Genomic DNA, 14,961 nt, shown 5'->3' on the forward strand with positions numbered 1-14,961 from the left:
ACTGTGTGTCAGTATTGAGGCGTTATTTAGCAATATACGTTAGTTATGTGATACAATTTGGACAATCTACTGTCTACGCAACATATGTTTAAAATGTGTCTTTTTTCGGCACTAGTAATCTTTGGTGAATTATTGCATTCTGCTATTGGACCATGTATTTGCAGCCTAGGGCCTGTAAATTGAGCTGAGACTGGAATTCAACACTATTTGAAGTAGTGGGTGACTATACTTTGTATCTGGTGGACTCTGATAATTTAGTGCTGGAGCACTCTGAACAGTTGGCCTACTGGTCATCTACTCAGTCTATACATGGCAATTGTGACTTTTCGTCACATAGATATTCTGTGTGTTATTATCTCTAAGGGTATAATTGTATTGTGGATGGCTACACGGACTTCTATGCCATCTATGAGAGTACATAGCTATTACAGTGTGTGTTTTGGCGGTGCCCGACAGGGCGAGTTCCGAGACGAGACCGTGCCGCTTCTGGCAGCGGATTATGTAGTGTGTCTGTCTGCGCTTGAAAGTGTTTGAAAGCAGACGTTGATTTAGAACGATGGCGTGTGCTACTGCTGCTAATATTATGCATTCTCAAACTGGTATTGGGTGATGGGCTAGAACTATCCCAACAGGGAACAAGTTTTCTTTAAATCTTTTTCTGGTTTAGTGTAGTTGTAATGATGTGAATATGTAAATTTTATTTCTAACTGGTGAGTTGTAGTGATAGTTCAGAACACGGTTGCCTTACCTAGGCATATATGGATTAATGTAAGTACGCCTTTATCATTTCCTTGTGCTCATTATTTTTCTTGTGTATGGTTGTTATATATGAATAGTAACACAGTAAAGGTTTCCACCTATTCAATACTAATATGTATTTACAATATTATAAATTACATGGAACTAGTTTCATGTAGTTCCATGTAATTTCCATGTAATTTATAATATTGTAAATACATATTAGTATTGAATAGGTGGAAACCTTTACTGTGTTACTATTCATATGTTATTCTCAGTTCAATACGGACCAACAATACGAAATTCATAACCCTTGATGGTTGTTATATGCTTATTGCCTAGGTAATTTGAAAATTCTCCTCTGCCTTGATTGAAAGTTGATTTTCCCTTGGGTTTATTTGTTTTCTGCATTTTTGCGTGTGATTTTGGCCATTGTTTGATGCGTGTGCCATTCCTATTTGGAAATTTTTGCTGTTGTGCCATGTGTTTGGTACACGTAACGGTGTGTGATTTTGTTGTGATTCTCATCTAAATTATTCGTACATCTTTCTGTATGTTTAGGCATTTCATTGCCCGTGTTCGAACGAACACTACGCTTACACTAGTTTCTAAATTTTTTAAATTTCTTTTTATTATTATTATTATTATTACTATATTCATTAATTTGTAAATTGTTTTATCTTTTAGGGAATATTTATTTGGGTTTAGTTAGTTTATTTTTCATTCCTATTGCAGGCATTTAATGAGATCCTTGTTCTAATTATTTTATTATACCCGCATTTATGTTAACGGTAGGTCAACAATGCCATTGTAACGTGTTCACGTAATCGAGGGCTTGGACAACCCTAATGCGAAAGATATAGAGTCTGGTTCTTATCTTATCTATTCTGCTTATTGTTATCTCTTCGTGCCTGTCGGTTATGTAACTGATTATTGGGGATTATGGTGATTGTCTCTGGTGCGATAACAACATCTTGTGGATTGCTCCGTGAATACTACTATGAATTGTTTTCTTCTGAAACTGTGTGTTTATTTTTTGATCTTGGTGATGTTACGTGAACTGGCTCGCTCCTTTAATTTATGTTCCGGTGTTTAATTTATTGTCTCTCCTTAACATGACTTTGTGATTTTAAATTTTGGTTTTATCTGGGTTGTATTTATTATTCTGGGTGAGCTTGCTGTGGGGACATTATGGTCAGTATTTGTTGTATTCTAAGAGCTTGCTGTGGGGACATTATGGTCAGTATTTGTTGTATTCTAAGTTAATGGTGATATCTCGGGTGACCTTCATTTATGTGGGTTTTGTGGGAATTCAGCTTCCACTGGGGTACTGTCAAAGGCCCTCGATTTACCATCCAACCTTTTTTTTTTTCTGTGTTAAATTTTAAATTCATTTAATATTAATATACTTCAAATACGTGTTTAACAAGGGTAATTGTTAAGCTAAGCTGATGCATCAGTATTTTTTTTGGGGGGGGGGGGGGAAAGAAAGGTATTAGTTATTATGGATATGAATTTATTTACAACTAAGTCATTTATTTAATGAATATTGACTCCTTAATATTGTGGTGTGTTTTTTTTTTTGTTTTTTTTTTTTTTGCAAGTTTCATTATTCCTTAGAGTTTATTTAATTTTTTCAAATTTGGAGTATAGTTGTAAAGATTATTTATTAATTTATTTTTATTTTTATTTTTTGAAAATCTTGGTGTCATTTTGAGGTGAATTGCCTCATAGTACCTTGATCCCCTCCTCTAATTTATTATTATGGCTAGGTTCCTGCACTCTTCCTTGCTTCCCTGTAAATTTTGTTGTGTTATTATCTGATTTATTATGAATTATTTGCTCTTTTTAAATGTATCTTGTGTGCACACTTGCCTATGACGTTCTCATCCTAACGTCATTCATCACCATTGTTAGGGGGTGTTGCAGTATCCAGCAGTATACGCTGATACGCATTGAAGTAAACAATTTTCTGAATGGATGCACATATAACTGTTAAATTACTTCAGCCATTGTTTATTGACACTGGAAGCCACTTATTTATTACTATTTATTATTTATTACTATTACTTTGATATTTCAATATACAGTAAACACTTGCTTACCCAAACAGTGTAGTGCCTTCTTTTTGAAAAAAAAAAAAAAAAGTTGTGCATTTTTAATCGAAACAGACTTTCAACGTATTAGGTCGTGTTACGTACATGTAGTACGTGTTGAAGAGATGTTAAGTACAGAACAAAAATGGCCAGCCGGACACCAGTGGGATCCGAACCCACAACCGACGCAAAACCGGCTAACATCTCTTCAACACGTACTACATGTATGTAACACGACCTAATACGTTGAAAGTCAGTTTCGATTACAATGCGGTCGTGAAAATTCAATATTCATTGTGCATTTTTATTTTTGCTTAGCATTTTCCTTATGGAGCATCTCGATCTGTTTTTCCAGTTCATACAGAAAATCAAAACTATCACTACTTGTACTTCCATTAGTAGCTGAAATGTGATAGTGTTTATTGACACAGCTAACATTGCATGAGAAGAGAGGGCACACTGTTATCTTCACAATCATCTACAGTATCACTTTCTGTTGGGGTTTTGAGCTCAAGTTGGCAAGTTCAATCCGAGCTCAGTCTGGTAGTACTGAAGGTGCTCAAACCCATTAGCATCGTATCAATAGATTTACTGGCACATAAAAGAACTCCTGTCTCTCCAAAGGTTATAGAAGTAGTAAGTGGGACACAGAACAAATATTATTATTAACAACATATTCTTCACTGGTCTGCCTGGTGGTCACAATCAACAAGGTACCAAGACTATATGGTCCGACACTGTGATCAGCTAGTTCAATTTTTATAATTTTGCTTTTATGTTGAACCGACACAGATAGGTCTTATGGCGACAATAGGACAGGAATGGGAAGGAAGCAGCTGTGGTCTTAATTAAGGTACAGCCTCAGCTGATTCAAGTCCCACTGATGGAAAACTTTTCACCATCATAATGTTTACAGGCAGAGTTGGAGAACTGGTGATACACAGTATCTAATGGCTAGACTATGTGCAAGAAGCCTAGGTTCAATTAATTCTCCCAGTGGATTCGTGCTTTTTAAAATCTACAGCAAACAAAAATGTGCTGTTCAACACTTAATACAGAAGACATGAAATGCACTAAACTGATCAGATAGAAAAATAAAACTTTCCCCCCATTATAGTAAGTGTCGAAAATGCTATTTCCCAGCCTGTAAAAGTGTTGTAGCATGTGATGATTAATCCAGTTCACACTATGCAATTCAGCCTTATAAATATTCAAAATTTCTGTGTGAACTGTACTTTTCAGTTCTTTCATGGTGCAGGGGTTACATCTATATATTCTATCTATCAAACTATCCTATAAATAGAAGTCATAAGGTGTTAAATATTGAGAGCGAGCTGGCATAAACCTACACTAATTATTCTGCCCCTAAAAACATCATGCACCTTTCTTGTTGTTCAGTCAGTTGAGGAAAAAATTTATTCAGTATTAATTCTGTGTACTGGTCAGAATTAATGGGGGTGTTAAAAAAAAAAAGGCCTTTGATTCTTTTAGCTTTAATAATGCACCAAATTCCTATTTTAAGGTCATAAAGTGGAGTTTCATAAATTATTCTTGAATTCTCACATGACCAATAGCAGTTATTTGGTGAATTTATATGTCCATGCCTTATCGGAGAACGGCACTAATTCAGGATATACCTTAGTCTACCACTGTGACAGACTGTGTTCTCTTACAGTTGGATCACGTGGGCTTAAACTTCATACTTGAGTAAATTTGTAAGGCATATTAAAGTTCAGATTTCTTGCGACCCGCCATGCAGAAGAATATGAAACTTATCTTTGCTGACCCAGTTTCCGAAACGATAAGGCTGGATTTAGAATGTTAAACTAGTAGAATTTCTTGTAATATTTTTTTTTTCTGTGGAATTGCTTGTTGTACTCTAGTTGTGGTTGTTGGGTAGTTATGTTTTAAGTTGACTTTATTATCACTTGTAGTGTTAAGCTAGTAGCAAGCTCAACCTATAGTACTGTAAGCTGTAGTATTAAGTACAAGTTGTTTGTGAATTGGTATATGATGATGCTGGATTTAGAAAATTAAACTAGTATTATTTCTTGTAATATTTTCTTTCCATGGATTTGCTTGTTGTACTCTTGTTGTTTGCTTCTTTGTTTGTTTGTTTGCTATTGGGTAATTATGTTAACTTTATTATTACATTACTGTAAGTGACCATTGTCACCAGGATATTTCCCATTTGCAATGTATTTGTTAATAATAATAATAATAAGAAGAAGAAGAACAATAATAATAATAATAATAATAATAATAATAATAAACAACATTTTGGGGTGAGGATCACTTCATTCTTTCATAATTATCCTGAATTGTTTCATCAGTTAAGACAGTCGGTTCTTTAACTTTTTTTTTTTTTTTTTTTTTTTGTTCAGCACTGAACCCACAGTTTTGAATTTATTGAAGTTTTCTTAATTCCATAACAAATTAGTACTTGTGATCCAGTAAATTGTTTGCAGAATTATCTTGTCTTTCTCCCAGTAGATTCATGCTTTAAAAGATCTACAGCACACAAAAATTTTCTGTTCAACACTTAATACAGAAGATTTGAAATGAACTAAACCGATGATTACCGCCATTTACGAAGCAATCACACTGTATGCAGAAAGGGAGATTATCACAGACTAGCTCAGATCACGACTAGTTATATGGTTCTCTGTTGATAAATTTGACCATAATAGGTGCTATTGACTCCTGTATTGGCTTGTATAATCTCATTAACTAACTGTTTAAAATAGGATGCTGGAGGAAATATCCGCCTTGCCAATACACTTTATGTTAATGTCTCATTTATTTTTTTTTTAATCGCAAATGTTTAGAGAAAAACAAACATTCTCTTTCTCAGCAATAATATAAACCTATTTGATCTGTCAAAGCCTAACTTCATAAACACAGCTTTTATATAAGACTAGAGGACCGGTGCGAGAAATCTCGCATGTTCATGAAGTATGTGGTGGAGTGCCCCCTGGTGAACTACTGGTGAACTAAGGAATACAATACACAAATCAGTACAATATTAGACAGTCTTACTTACCATTTAATGTAATCTTTGATTTTTTAACATTTATGGTATCCACTTCAACAGAAGCAAATGCAAGTGCATTATTATACTGACGAATGTTCCGGAAGTAATTTTTGATTTTACTGTAATTCTTTTCTTAAATGATAATTACAATATATTATAATGACAAAAAACAGGCGTCTCAGCAGCCAAAATGTGAAGTGGACAGCAATAATGGTACTATTTTCCTGCAGCAACAGTATTTGCAAATCACACACTTCGTACAATTTTCTTAAACTCATCTTTTAAAGAAATACATCAATATTTATGAAATGAGAGTGCAATTCGTCACTGCTAATGTCTATTCTCTTTCATTTGAACGATCATTTGTCACGATCGGTTACTTGCGAGCACCGTAAAAGGGATCTATACTACTGAAATAATATATATGATTTATAACATCAATGAATAAAACAATGTAACAATTTTCATTTGTTTAGTCTGATTTTAAAAGAGAACTTTTATATGACGACATATCAGTGAATAAAAAGTATATTAACTGTACACTTGGAATTACGAACATATTAAAATGGTCATCATGAAGACTGTTAAATAAAATTAAATTATCTTATTGGTAAATTTAATTTATAACAAAAACAATCTGATGAGAGAATATAATCTAGTCTGAAAATAAAGAAATGTCTGTCATTTACAACATGCTCTATCATACTTCTCTATTATCTTCACTAAAACCCCTAGCAGTAAACATCATCTTCTGCAATCAGATCCTAGAATACCTTCTTAATTTACTCTTTACTTACTCTTTGACCTTTAAATATTCATCTGTGTGTTACAGATAGAATGATTAATCAATCAGTTGTTCAATACTGGTTGAATAGGGAGGAATGATAAGACATCACAGATATAAGAAAAACTTTTTAAATATGATGCTGTATAGGCTTTTGCCGTGTCAAGAAAATAAGGTGAAATTCTTTACGTTTCGCAGGGAACTGTGCCCTGCGTCCTGAGAAGAAATCTTGACTGTCCACACGAAAGGCTTCCTAAACAGTTGAGATTTCTTCTGTGGATGAAGGGCACAGTTCCCTGCGAAACATAAAGAATTTCACCTTATTTTCTTGACATGGCACAAGCCCAAAAGCCTATACAGCATCATGTCTATAAGTACGGGCCGTGAAAGCATCAATGGCAACTTTTTGAATATACTGGATCTCTTTAAATCTTACTCTTTCTTCTTTTCTTTCCTAAATAATTATATGCTAGTTTATATAATGGATTTTCATCTGTAATTTTTTCGTTTAAACTCGCATGAAAACTATTTTTCTGTGCAAGATATATTTCTAAATTTTCTAAAACATTCATGAATGGGTTAAATGTATTAATTCCATGTAGCTATTAATGTCTGTGAATTTATGATTATTTTCTATTATTCCTGAATATCTCCTATGTTTAATAGCATTAACCTATGAATCCAACCAATACTCTCCATAAATTCCAGAAATCCAAGTGAATGTGCAAAGGATCGTGCACACTCACATAACAGTGGGCCACTGACAGGAATGTTTCTGGTCCAAATTTCAACAAACCACATATAAACGGTTTTGCCCACTTCCTCAGAGCCTCATCTTTTGTTGTGGGCCAAGGGCATCAGCATCAATATTCTGCTCTATCTTACTTTTCTGTTTTAGGAAAGTAGATAGTGTTGAAGGGCTGATGCCATACTTCTTTGCTATTTCTCCTTTCTTTCCTCCTTTCTCCACTTCACTTTTTCCTTTTTAGAAAAATGCTTTTGCTTCCTTTGATCCATATTGGTGAAAGAGTTAACTGGCACACATGTTGCTTCACAAATGAAAGATAAACAACATCATCATGAGACATGAATAAACAAAATGCAGTACTGAAGGTAGAGATGTGAAACCGTAATGTTCATTGGTTGATTGTAAATATATTGGTTACTATGAAATCGACATCCAGCTCAACCAATACCGTACATATATGGAAAATGGCTACCTGAACAGTATCCTGTAAACGCAAATACTGTAATCCAATCCAGCACCCCAATATTTGAAGATATTTTTATTAATAGAAAATTGGCTTTAATTTGCTTTTTATGTATAAGAAATTAATCTTACATAATGATGTTCAGTACCGGTACACCAAAACTGAATAAGATAACCTTAACATGCTGTTCGGTAGGCAGCCCACGCATCAGAATTGTGATGTGTTTGCTTACCTTCCCCTGATTTGTAATCGGGTAGTTTCGCCTGTGTGTTGTACAGTGTGCCGTCTGGTATTAGCTGCATAAAGACATGTTGTGCGAAATACCCAGCGATTAAAACAGGATGAATTTCAATTATATTTTGAAGAAAAAAGATGTTAAACATTCCGAACCTTTTGTTAAACTGGCATTCGTTACAATGACAAAAATGAGAATGCTCTTAACAGTGTTATTCATTTACTTGGTTCTTTGTATTGTAATGGTTGTAGAGTCCGCCATGCTAACTCGCTACGCGCTGGGGGCGTCACCATCGCCCCACCCCCCTTACGCTAGAGCGCGCCAATCCGCAAGCAACACTCAAGCGCTGTGCCGGCCCTTCTCACTTGTGTCCGTGGTCGCGCCGCAGAGGACTACGGAAACGACTGGAAGATTAATCTGGAGTCTTCTATTTCGCGAGGTTCCTCGATCCATCGAACATCCGGACTATTCCAGAAGGGCTGGCGCAGGTATATAAGAGCAGTTACTTGCCTGCAAGGGGGGTCAGTGAGAATTGGTCAGAGTGAGAGTTAGTGAGTGAGTGAGTGAGAGCGAGATTGAGTTAGCTGGGAGAATGCAACCTGATGAATTATCTGCCTGTGGAGCTGAGGACTCGTTCCTGTTTTCCTGATGTCGTGTGTGTGTGTCCCTTGAGGCTGGTTGCTGGAGGAGAACCTGGAGTGTTCTGGAGCGGCGAAGAAGGGAACACTAGGAGACGACGTGCGTAGACCGCGAACAGGGTTCGACAGATTGAGTGAACAGCGGATACTATCCCGACCTGCGAGGCTGACGTGTAGGCTGTAGACCGTGACAGCGCTAACTGTGTGGCTGAGTGGCTGGGAGAGTGTACTGTAAATAATCGATGACTCTGTGTATGTGTGTGTGTGTCATTGTAGATGGAACCTAAGAGAAACTAAGAGAGAGATAGAGAGAGAGAGAGAGAGAGAGAGAGAGAGAGAGAGAGAGAGAGAGAGAGAGAGCGAACCGTAAGTGCGTAAGTGTACTTGTGTAACTTGTAAGCTCGGCTATCGTCTGTGTGTGTGTGTGTGTGCAAATCTGTAATTGTAGTGCTAAGTTAATGAATCTTCGAAATAGGTTGCTACCAGGTGCTGTACGCATTTATTTACTTATTTACCCCGCCAACACGTTACAACTGGCGTCAGAAGTGGGATGGACAAGTGTGATAAACTAGTGGATAAACTGTTACGTAAAAACTGGCGTCAGAATCGAGTACCTGGTAGCGAATTTTGTAGTCGACAGGAATATCTACTAGCGAAATGAATTTCGAACAGCTTCAGATTTTTCTAAGCAAGTTTAGTGAGCTTGAAAACAAAATCTTATCTTCCTATGGCGAACTCATTAGTGAACTGAGATCTGAGCGGAGGTCAAACCCGGACCAGCTGAAAACCGATTTGACTGAACGGAAGAGTGAGCAGTTAAAGTCAGGAGACGAAGTGCGCTCTCTTGAAAAAGAGGTCGACGATGACGATGTGCGGGATGGCAACGAACTGGACGAGAAGGTATCCGAAGAGATGCTCGCGGTTGTGGAGTCCGGAGTTCGAGGCCCAGAGGTGGAATTGAGTGCCCTGCGTGCGGAAACGATGGCTGTGGAGACGCGAATGAATCCTGCTAGCAGCGACGGCGGCTCCACCATCGTAAAGTTGGAAACCCTACGGGACGACGGGATTACTTCCAAGAAAACATGCCGGACCCAGTTCGAGACCGGATCGACGTCCAGGAAGAGTGCCGAATATCCGATCGCTGGACTATGTGTACAACGCAGCCCCCAGCCAAGTTCGACCTACGAGGAGGTTATGGGAGTGCTCGACGTACGCTGCGGTGTCCACCAACAGAGCCACCTACCGAGTCCAGTCGCAGGAGAGGACTCAGCGCACAGATATAACGTCGCGGATAATCGACGCCGAGATCGAGCGACTAGGCGACGTGACTGTGGAAGAGTTATCGCGAGGTGACACCAAGCTCGAGGCGGCTGACGCCTGTGAGAAACTACGTGGCGCTGAGATCCGTCCAGGGAGGACGATCGGCAAGAAACAGAACTACGAAGAGGCAACTGCAACGGCACGGCTGGAGGGACCCCTACTAGGGGACGGAGCAGCAATGGAAGACGAACCGATGACCAACGAACGAGGATGCCACCTGACTAGGACACTTGTTCCGGCACGAAGCTGCGTGCCGGTACGAACATCAAATTCCGCACCTCGGAAGAAGAGGAAATCCAGCAGGGCTAAACCTGGGACGAGCAAACCAGTCCCGGACATCACACCAGAGGACTACGAAGGCGCTCAAGCCCTGAAAGTAGACGCGGGTGTGGACGAAAGGAAAACCATTGAAGTTCCGGCTGCCACGCGAGGACTTGCTGATCTTTACCAATGGGAACGAGGACACCGTCGACCGGACCCAGCGGATCCCCCATGGGAAGGTGGTGGCCAACAGAACAAACTGTATTGCAGCGAATCGTGGAGCTGCTCGGGGCAATGTAATGGTTGTAGAGTCCGCCATGCTAACTCGCTACGCGCCGGGGGCGTCACCCATCGCTCCACCCCCCTTACGCTCGAGCGCGCCAATCCGCGAGCATCACTCAAGCGCTGGGCCGGCCCTTCTCACTTGTATCCGTGGTCGCGCCGCAGAGGACAACGGAAACGACTGGAAGATTAATCTGGAGTCTTCTATTTCGCGAGGTTCCTCGATCCATCGAACATCCGGACTATTCCAGAAGGGCTGGCGCAGGTATATAAGAGCAGTTACTTGCCTGCAAGGGGGGTCAGTGAGAATTGGTCAGAGTGAGAGTTAGTGAGTGAGTGAGAGCGAGATTGAGTTAGCTGGGAGAATGCAACCTGATGAAGTATCTGCCTGTGGAGCTGAGGATTCGTTCCTGTTTTCCTGATGTCGTGTGTGTGTGTCCCTTGAGGCTGGTTGCTGGAGGAGAACCTGGAGTGTTCTGGAGCGGCGAAGAAGGGAACACTAGGAGACGACGTGTGGAGACTGCGAACAGGGTTCGACAGATTGAGTGAACAGCGGATACTATCCCGACCTGCGAGGCTGACGTGTAGGCTGTGGACCGTGACAGCGCTGTTGGCTGAGTGGCTGGGAGAGTGTACTGTAAATAATCGATGACTCTGTGTATGTGTGTGTGTCATTGTAGATGGAACCTACGAGAAACTAAAAGAGAGAGAGAGAGAGAGAGAGCGAACCGTAAGTGTGTAAGTGTACTTGTGTAACTTGTAAGCTCGGCTATTGTCTGTGTGTGTAAATCTGTAATTGTAGTGCTAAGTTAATGAATCTTCGAAATAGGTTGCTACCAGGTGCTGTACGCATTTATTTATTTACCCCGCCAACACATTACAGTATGTTCCTTGGGATATTTGTCCTTTCAACTAAGAAGTAACTAAGAAGATGACTAAATCTATTAACAGCAATGATTGCTATGTAAGGACCAAAACAACAAGATTATCAAATCAATTTCTTAGGAAATGTAGCTTTCATAATGTTGAAACATGAGCAGCATCCTCTTCAGACTTTTCTTGATAATCACACACAAAATTCTGGTGGTTCCTTTCTTGAATTCCTTGTTTTCATTTCATCCTAAGAACTTAGTAAACAAAGATCTACCACATAATTTATAACAGATAAAAAATCTAAGAAGATAAAGAAGTAAAGAAAGAAAGAAAGAAAGATATTTTAGATTCAAATACAAAGATGTTCATTATATGTAAATTGTTCCCTCTGCTTAATAAGAAATGAACTGAGTATGTAACTAGTAAGAAATGTAAACTCAACTATGCTCTTATTGAAAAAAAAAAAAAGGAATACATTAAAGTGTTACAAAATTTATGACCCACTCATGCCAGATGGTACCGTGCTTCTAGATTAATTCTAATTCCATTCCTACATGTTAAGTGTTTTACAATTAACAGTTTTTTTGAAGAGAAAGTATATATGTATATTCAGAGCAAGAATATTACAAACAACCAATGGGAGTAAACATACCTTGCACTTGAACTCCAGGTGCATGAGGAAGCATCCTAAGATTCTCAAATAACCGTGTTCTAAAGAAAAAAATTGAAGATAAATTAGAATACTGAAGATTATAAATACAACAGGCTGAAAATAATTTACTGTTCATTCCAACTACTATAGAACTTACTTGATTTTTTCTAAATATTCAGGTGTATTCTGGTTAGCCATATTAGAAGGACTGATATGTAATTTAAAATCTGGACCAAAATATTCAAAATAATCATTATATGGCAGCTCATTAGCTATTTCTGTTCCAAGTGCTACTGATGTCTCGTACGTCCAGCACCTTGAAACATTACGTATTGTGTAGCCTCCACCTCCAACCATAAGGAAAGGTAAACCGTACTTCTTCACAAATTCAACGCATTTCCCATGCCCTAGGTGAAACAGAAATAGAAGTATAATAATTACATTTCTAAGAGACAGGAGTACATTATTGCATATTTACTGAATACCAAATTTTACACCTTGACAACAGACAACAAGAATTTAAATCCAAGGAAAAAGAGAATAAGTAAAAAAAAAAAAATAGGATGGTGCCAAACCTCAACAGGCTTAGAACTGGATATCTCTGAAATGTATTCACGATGAGAATGCTTTAATTTCCAAAGATAGTACAAAATAAATTTGTTTCCTCCTCTGAAGGACTTAGAATCGTAAGTGATTGTTGTGAGGGACTGATCTTATTGTAGTCAAGATTTGGATGTACAGCATTCTGAATATTCCCACAAAAATAACACTCTCTACTGTGGTTTTTCAGCTCCAGCCATGACAAAGGACATGGACATTTTTTTTTCTCAGTCCCCTAAAAAAGTTGAACAAGGTGTACACACAACACGCAGTGCCCAACCTTTATCTTGGTCTTGAAGTGGACAGCCAAAGTACTACTGGTACTATTACTAGTGTTGAGTGATTATACACAGTAATGATTTCATGGCACATGTAAAGCAAACGTTGTTGGGGTGAACAATGCATTTCTGAGGCATGACAGATGACTAAATCTGAAGAAAAACAAAGTCTATTACAGACACTTCCTCGCATTTATTGCAATAAATTCTGTCAGGGATCAGAAAAGTAAGGCTTGTTAAACAAGGGAGCTGGGGCACGTTAAGCAAGGTGCATCCACTTATTTAACCCTCCAGTACTCGCGCAGAGTTTTGACACGCTAGTGCTCACGCAGGGTAACATATTACCCCATTCTTTCATGTATATTTACTTTAACTTAAAAATGAAATTATGCTCTTTTCATGACCCACCTGACTAAGGGCCCTATAAACGAATAAAACAAAATTAATATAACTCCTATTATTGCCATTAATATATACACCATGCAGAAAACAGATAGTTTGCCTAACTCCAAAGCAGACAATCTCATTCATAACAACACTCGAGTTCCTGTGGTCTTAAAAACAAGAAATATGAAAATCAATCACACTTCATTACAACGTATTTGAACACTTACGTTTTGTCTCTTTTAGTCACTATCGGTTTTCTTGTTGAGGCATTCTTCACACACGGGACTGAAACGGTTTTGGCACACATACTTTTCACACAGCACACAAGAGTTTCCGCTTTTCCTGTTCCGACTTCTAGGACATACAGCACATCGTCCGGAAGATCCTGGTGTCTTTCTCTTCAAGGATGGAGCCAGAAAGGACTGAAAAATTTCTTCCTTACAATTTGAACTCATTTTCAAGGCTTTCAATCTGATACTGCGAGGCAAACTAATTTGGTCTGCTCTAACGGCTGTCCTAGGTTTCACCAATTCCATTGCAGTTGAGCTTTCATCAATTAAAAAATTAAACAATGTAATTGGATCCGTAACGCCACGTGTTTTCAGCCTAGACCCAGGACAGTACAATGAATCTTCGTTGTCAGCATGAGTACAAATGTTTTAGGAGGCACTACGGTGCTCCATTTAGTCACATCATCACGTCCATATATGTAGTTTTGGCAGGGCCTGTTTGAAACGTCATCATTTTCACTCCCTGATGCATTGGCACAGTTCTCTTCAGGGAAGTCACTAACATCCTGTTCTGAGAGTAAATCATGCTCTGATCTTCCTTTGTTGTCCCCTTCACCGGCGTCATCGGAATCCACCAATTCTTTGTCACATAATACAGAAAAGATCTGACGAATTTGTTCCTGGTCCTTGCTAATCTTCCCGGCTATATCACGGCTCATATTTACCGTCTATACTAAAGTAGCTAGCTGTTCTCATAATAAACACACCCGCAAGAATGAAAATTAACAAAACATGAGTCTGCCAATTTACTTCCGCCAGTGCTTGCATGGAGCAATATGTTACCCCAGTCAACTTTGTGTCACTGCCAGAAACATACTGACAGACGAAGATTTATGATGGACAACTCAGGAGGCACCACACAGTGTCCTTGAAAGGTACACAACAGCTCAGTGTACAGTACATGACAGAAAAAAATCGGCGGCCGTATTCCAAAGGATGGGGTAATTTATTACCCCGAGCGAGTATTGGAGGGTTAATTAGAACTTGAAGGCACAGCATCACAAAACCTTGTACACTGTCATCCTGTGTGATTCACCAGCCAATATACAACTGCCATTTTCAATACATACACTGTGACTCCTCCCCTGCGAACCATGTGGCCTTGCCGTGGTGGGGAGGCTTGCGTGTCCCAATGAAGCAGATAGCCGAGCCGCAGGTGCAACCATATCGGATGTGTACCTGTTGAGAGACCAGACTAAGGAATGGTTCATCGAAAGGGGGGTAGCAGCCTTTCAGAAGTTGCAAGGGCGACAGTCTGGATGACTGACTGATATGGCCTTGT

General features: G+C 38.8%; 1 protein-coding gene across 1 annotated transcript in view; it reads right to left on the minus strand.

The window, feature by feature from the left end:
• The window catches only part of HDAC1 (histone deacetylase 1), a 279,346-nt gene that overhangs the window by 101,461 nt on the left and 162,924 nt on the right, over positions 1–14,961 (minus strand). The window contains exons 6-7 of the mRNA XM_067135243.2: positions 12,282–12,531; positions 12,125–12,183 (exon numbers count right to left, since the gene is read on the minus strand). Of these exons, the coding sequence (XP_066991344.1) occupies positions 12,125–12,183; positions 12,282–12,531 (309 nt within the window). The remainder of the gene's footprint in view (positions 1–12,124; positions 12,184–12,281; positions 12,532–14,961) is intronic.

This window comes from Anabrus simplex, chromosome 1 (genome assembly GCF_040414725.1).
Source record: "Anabrus simplex isolate iqAnaSimp1 chromosome 1, ASM4041472v1, whole genome shotgun sequence".
Classification (NCBI taxonomy): Eukaryota; Metazoa; Arthropoda; class Insecta; order Orthoptera; family Tettigoniidae; genus Anabrus; species Anabrus simplex.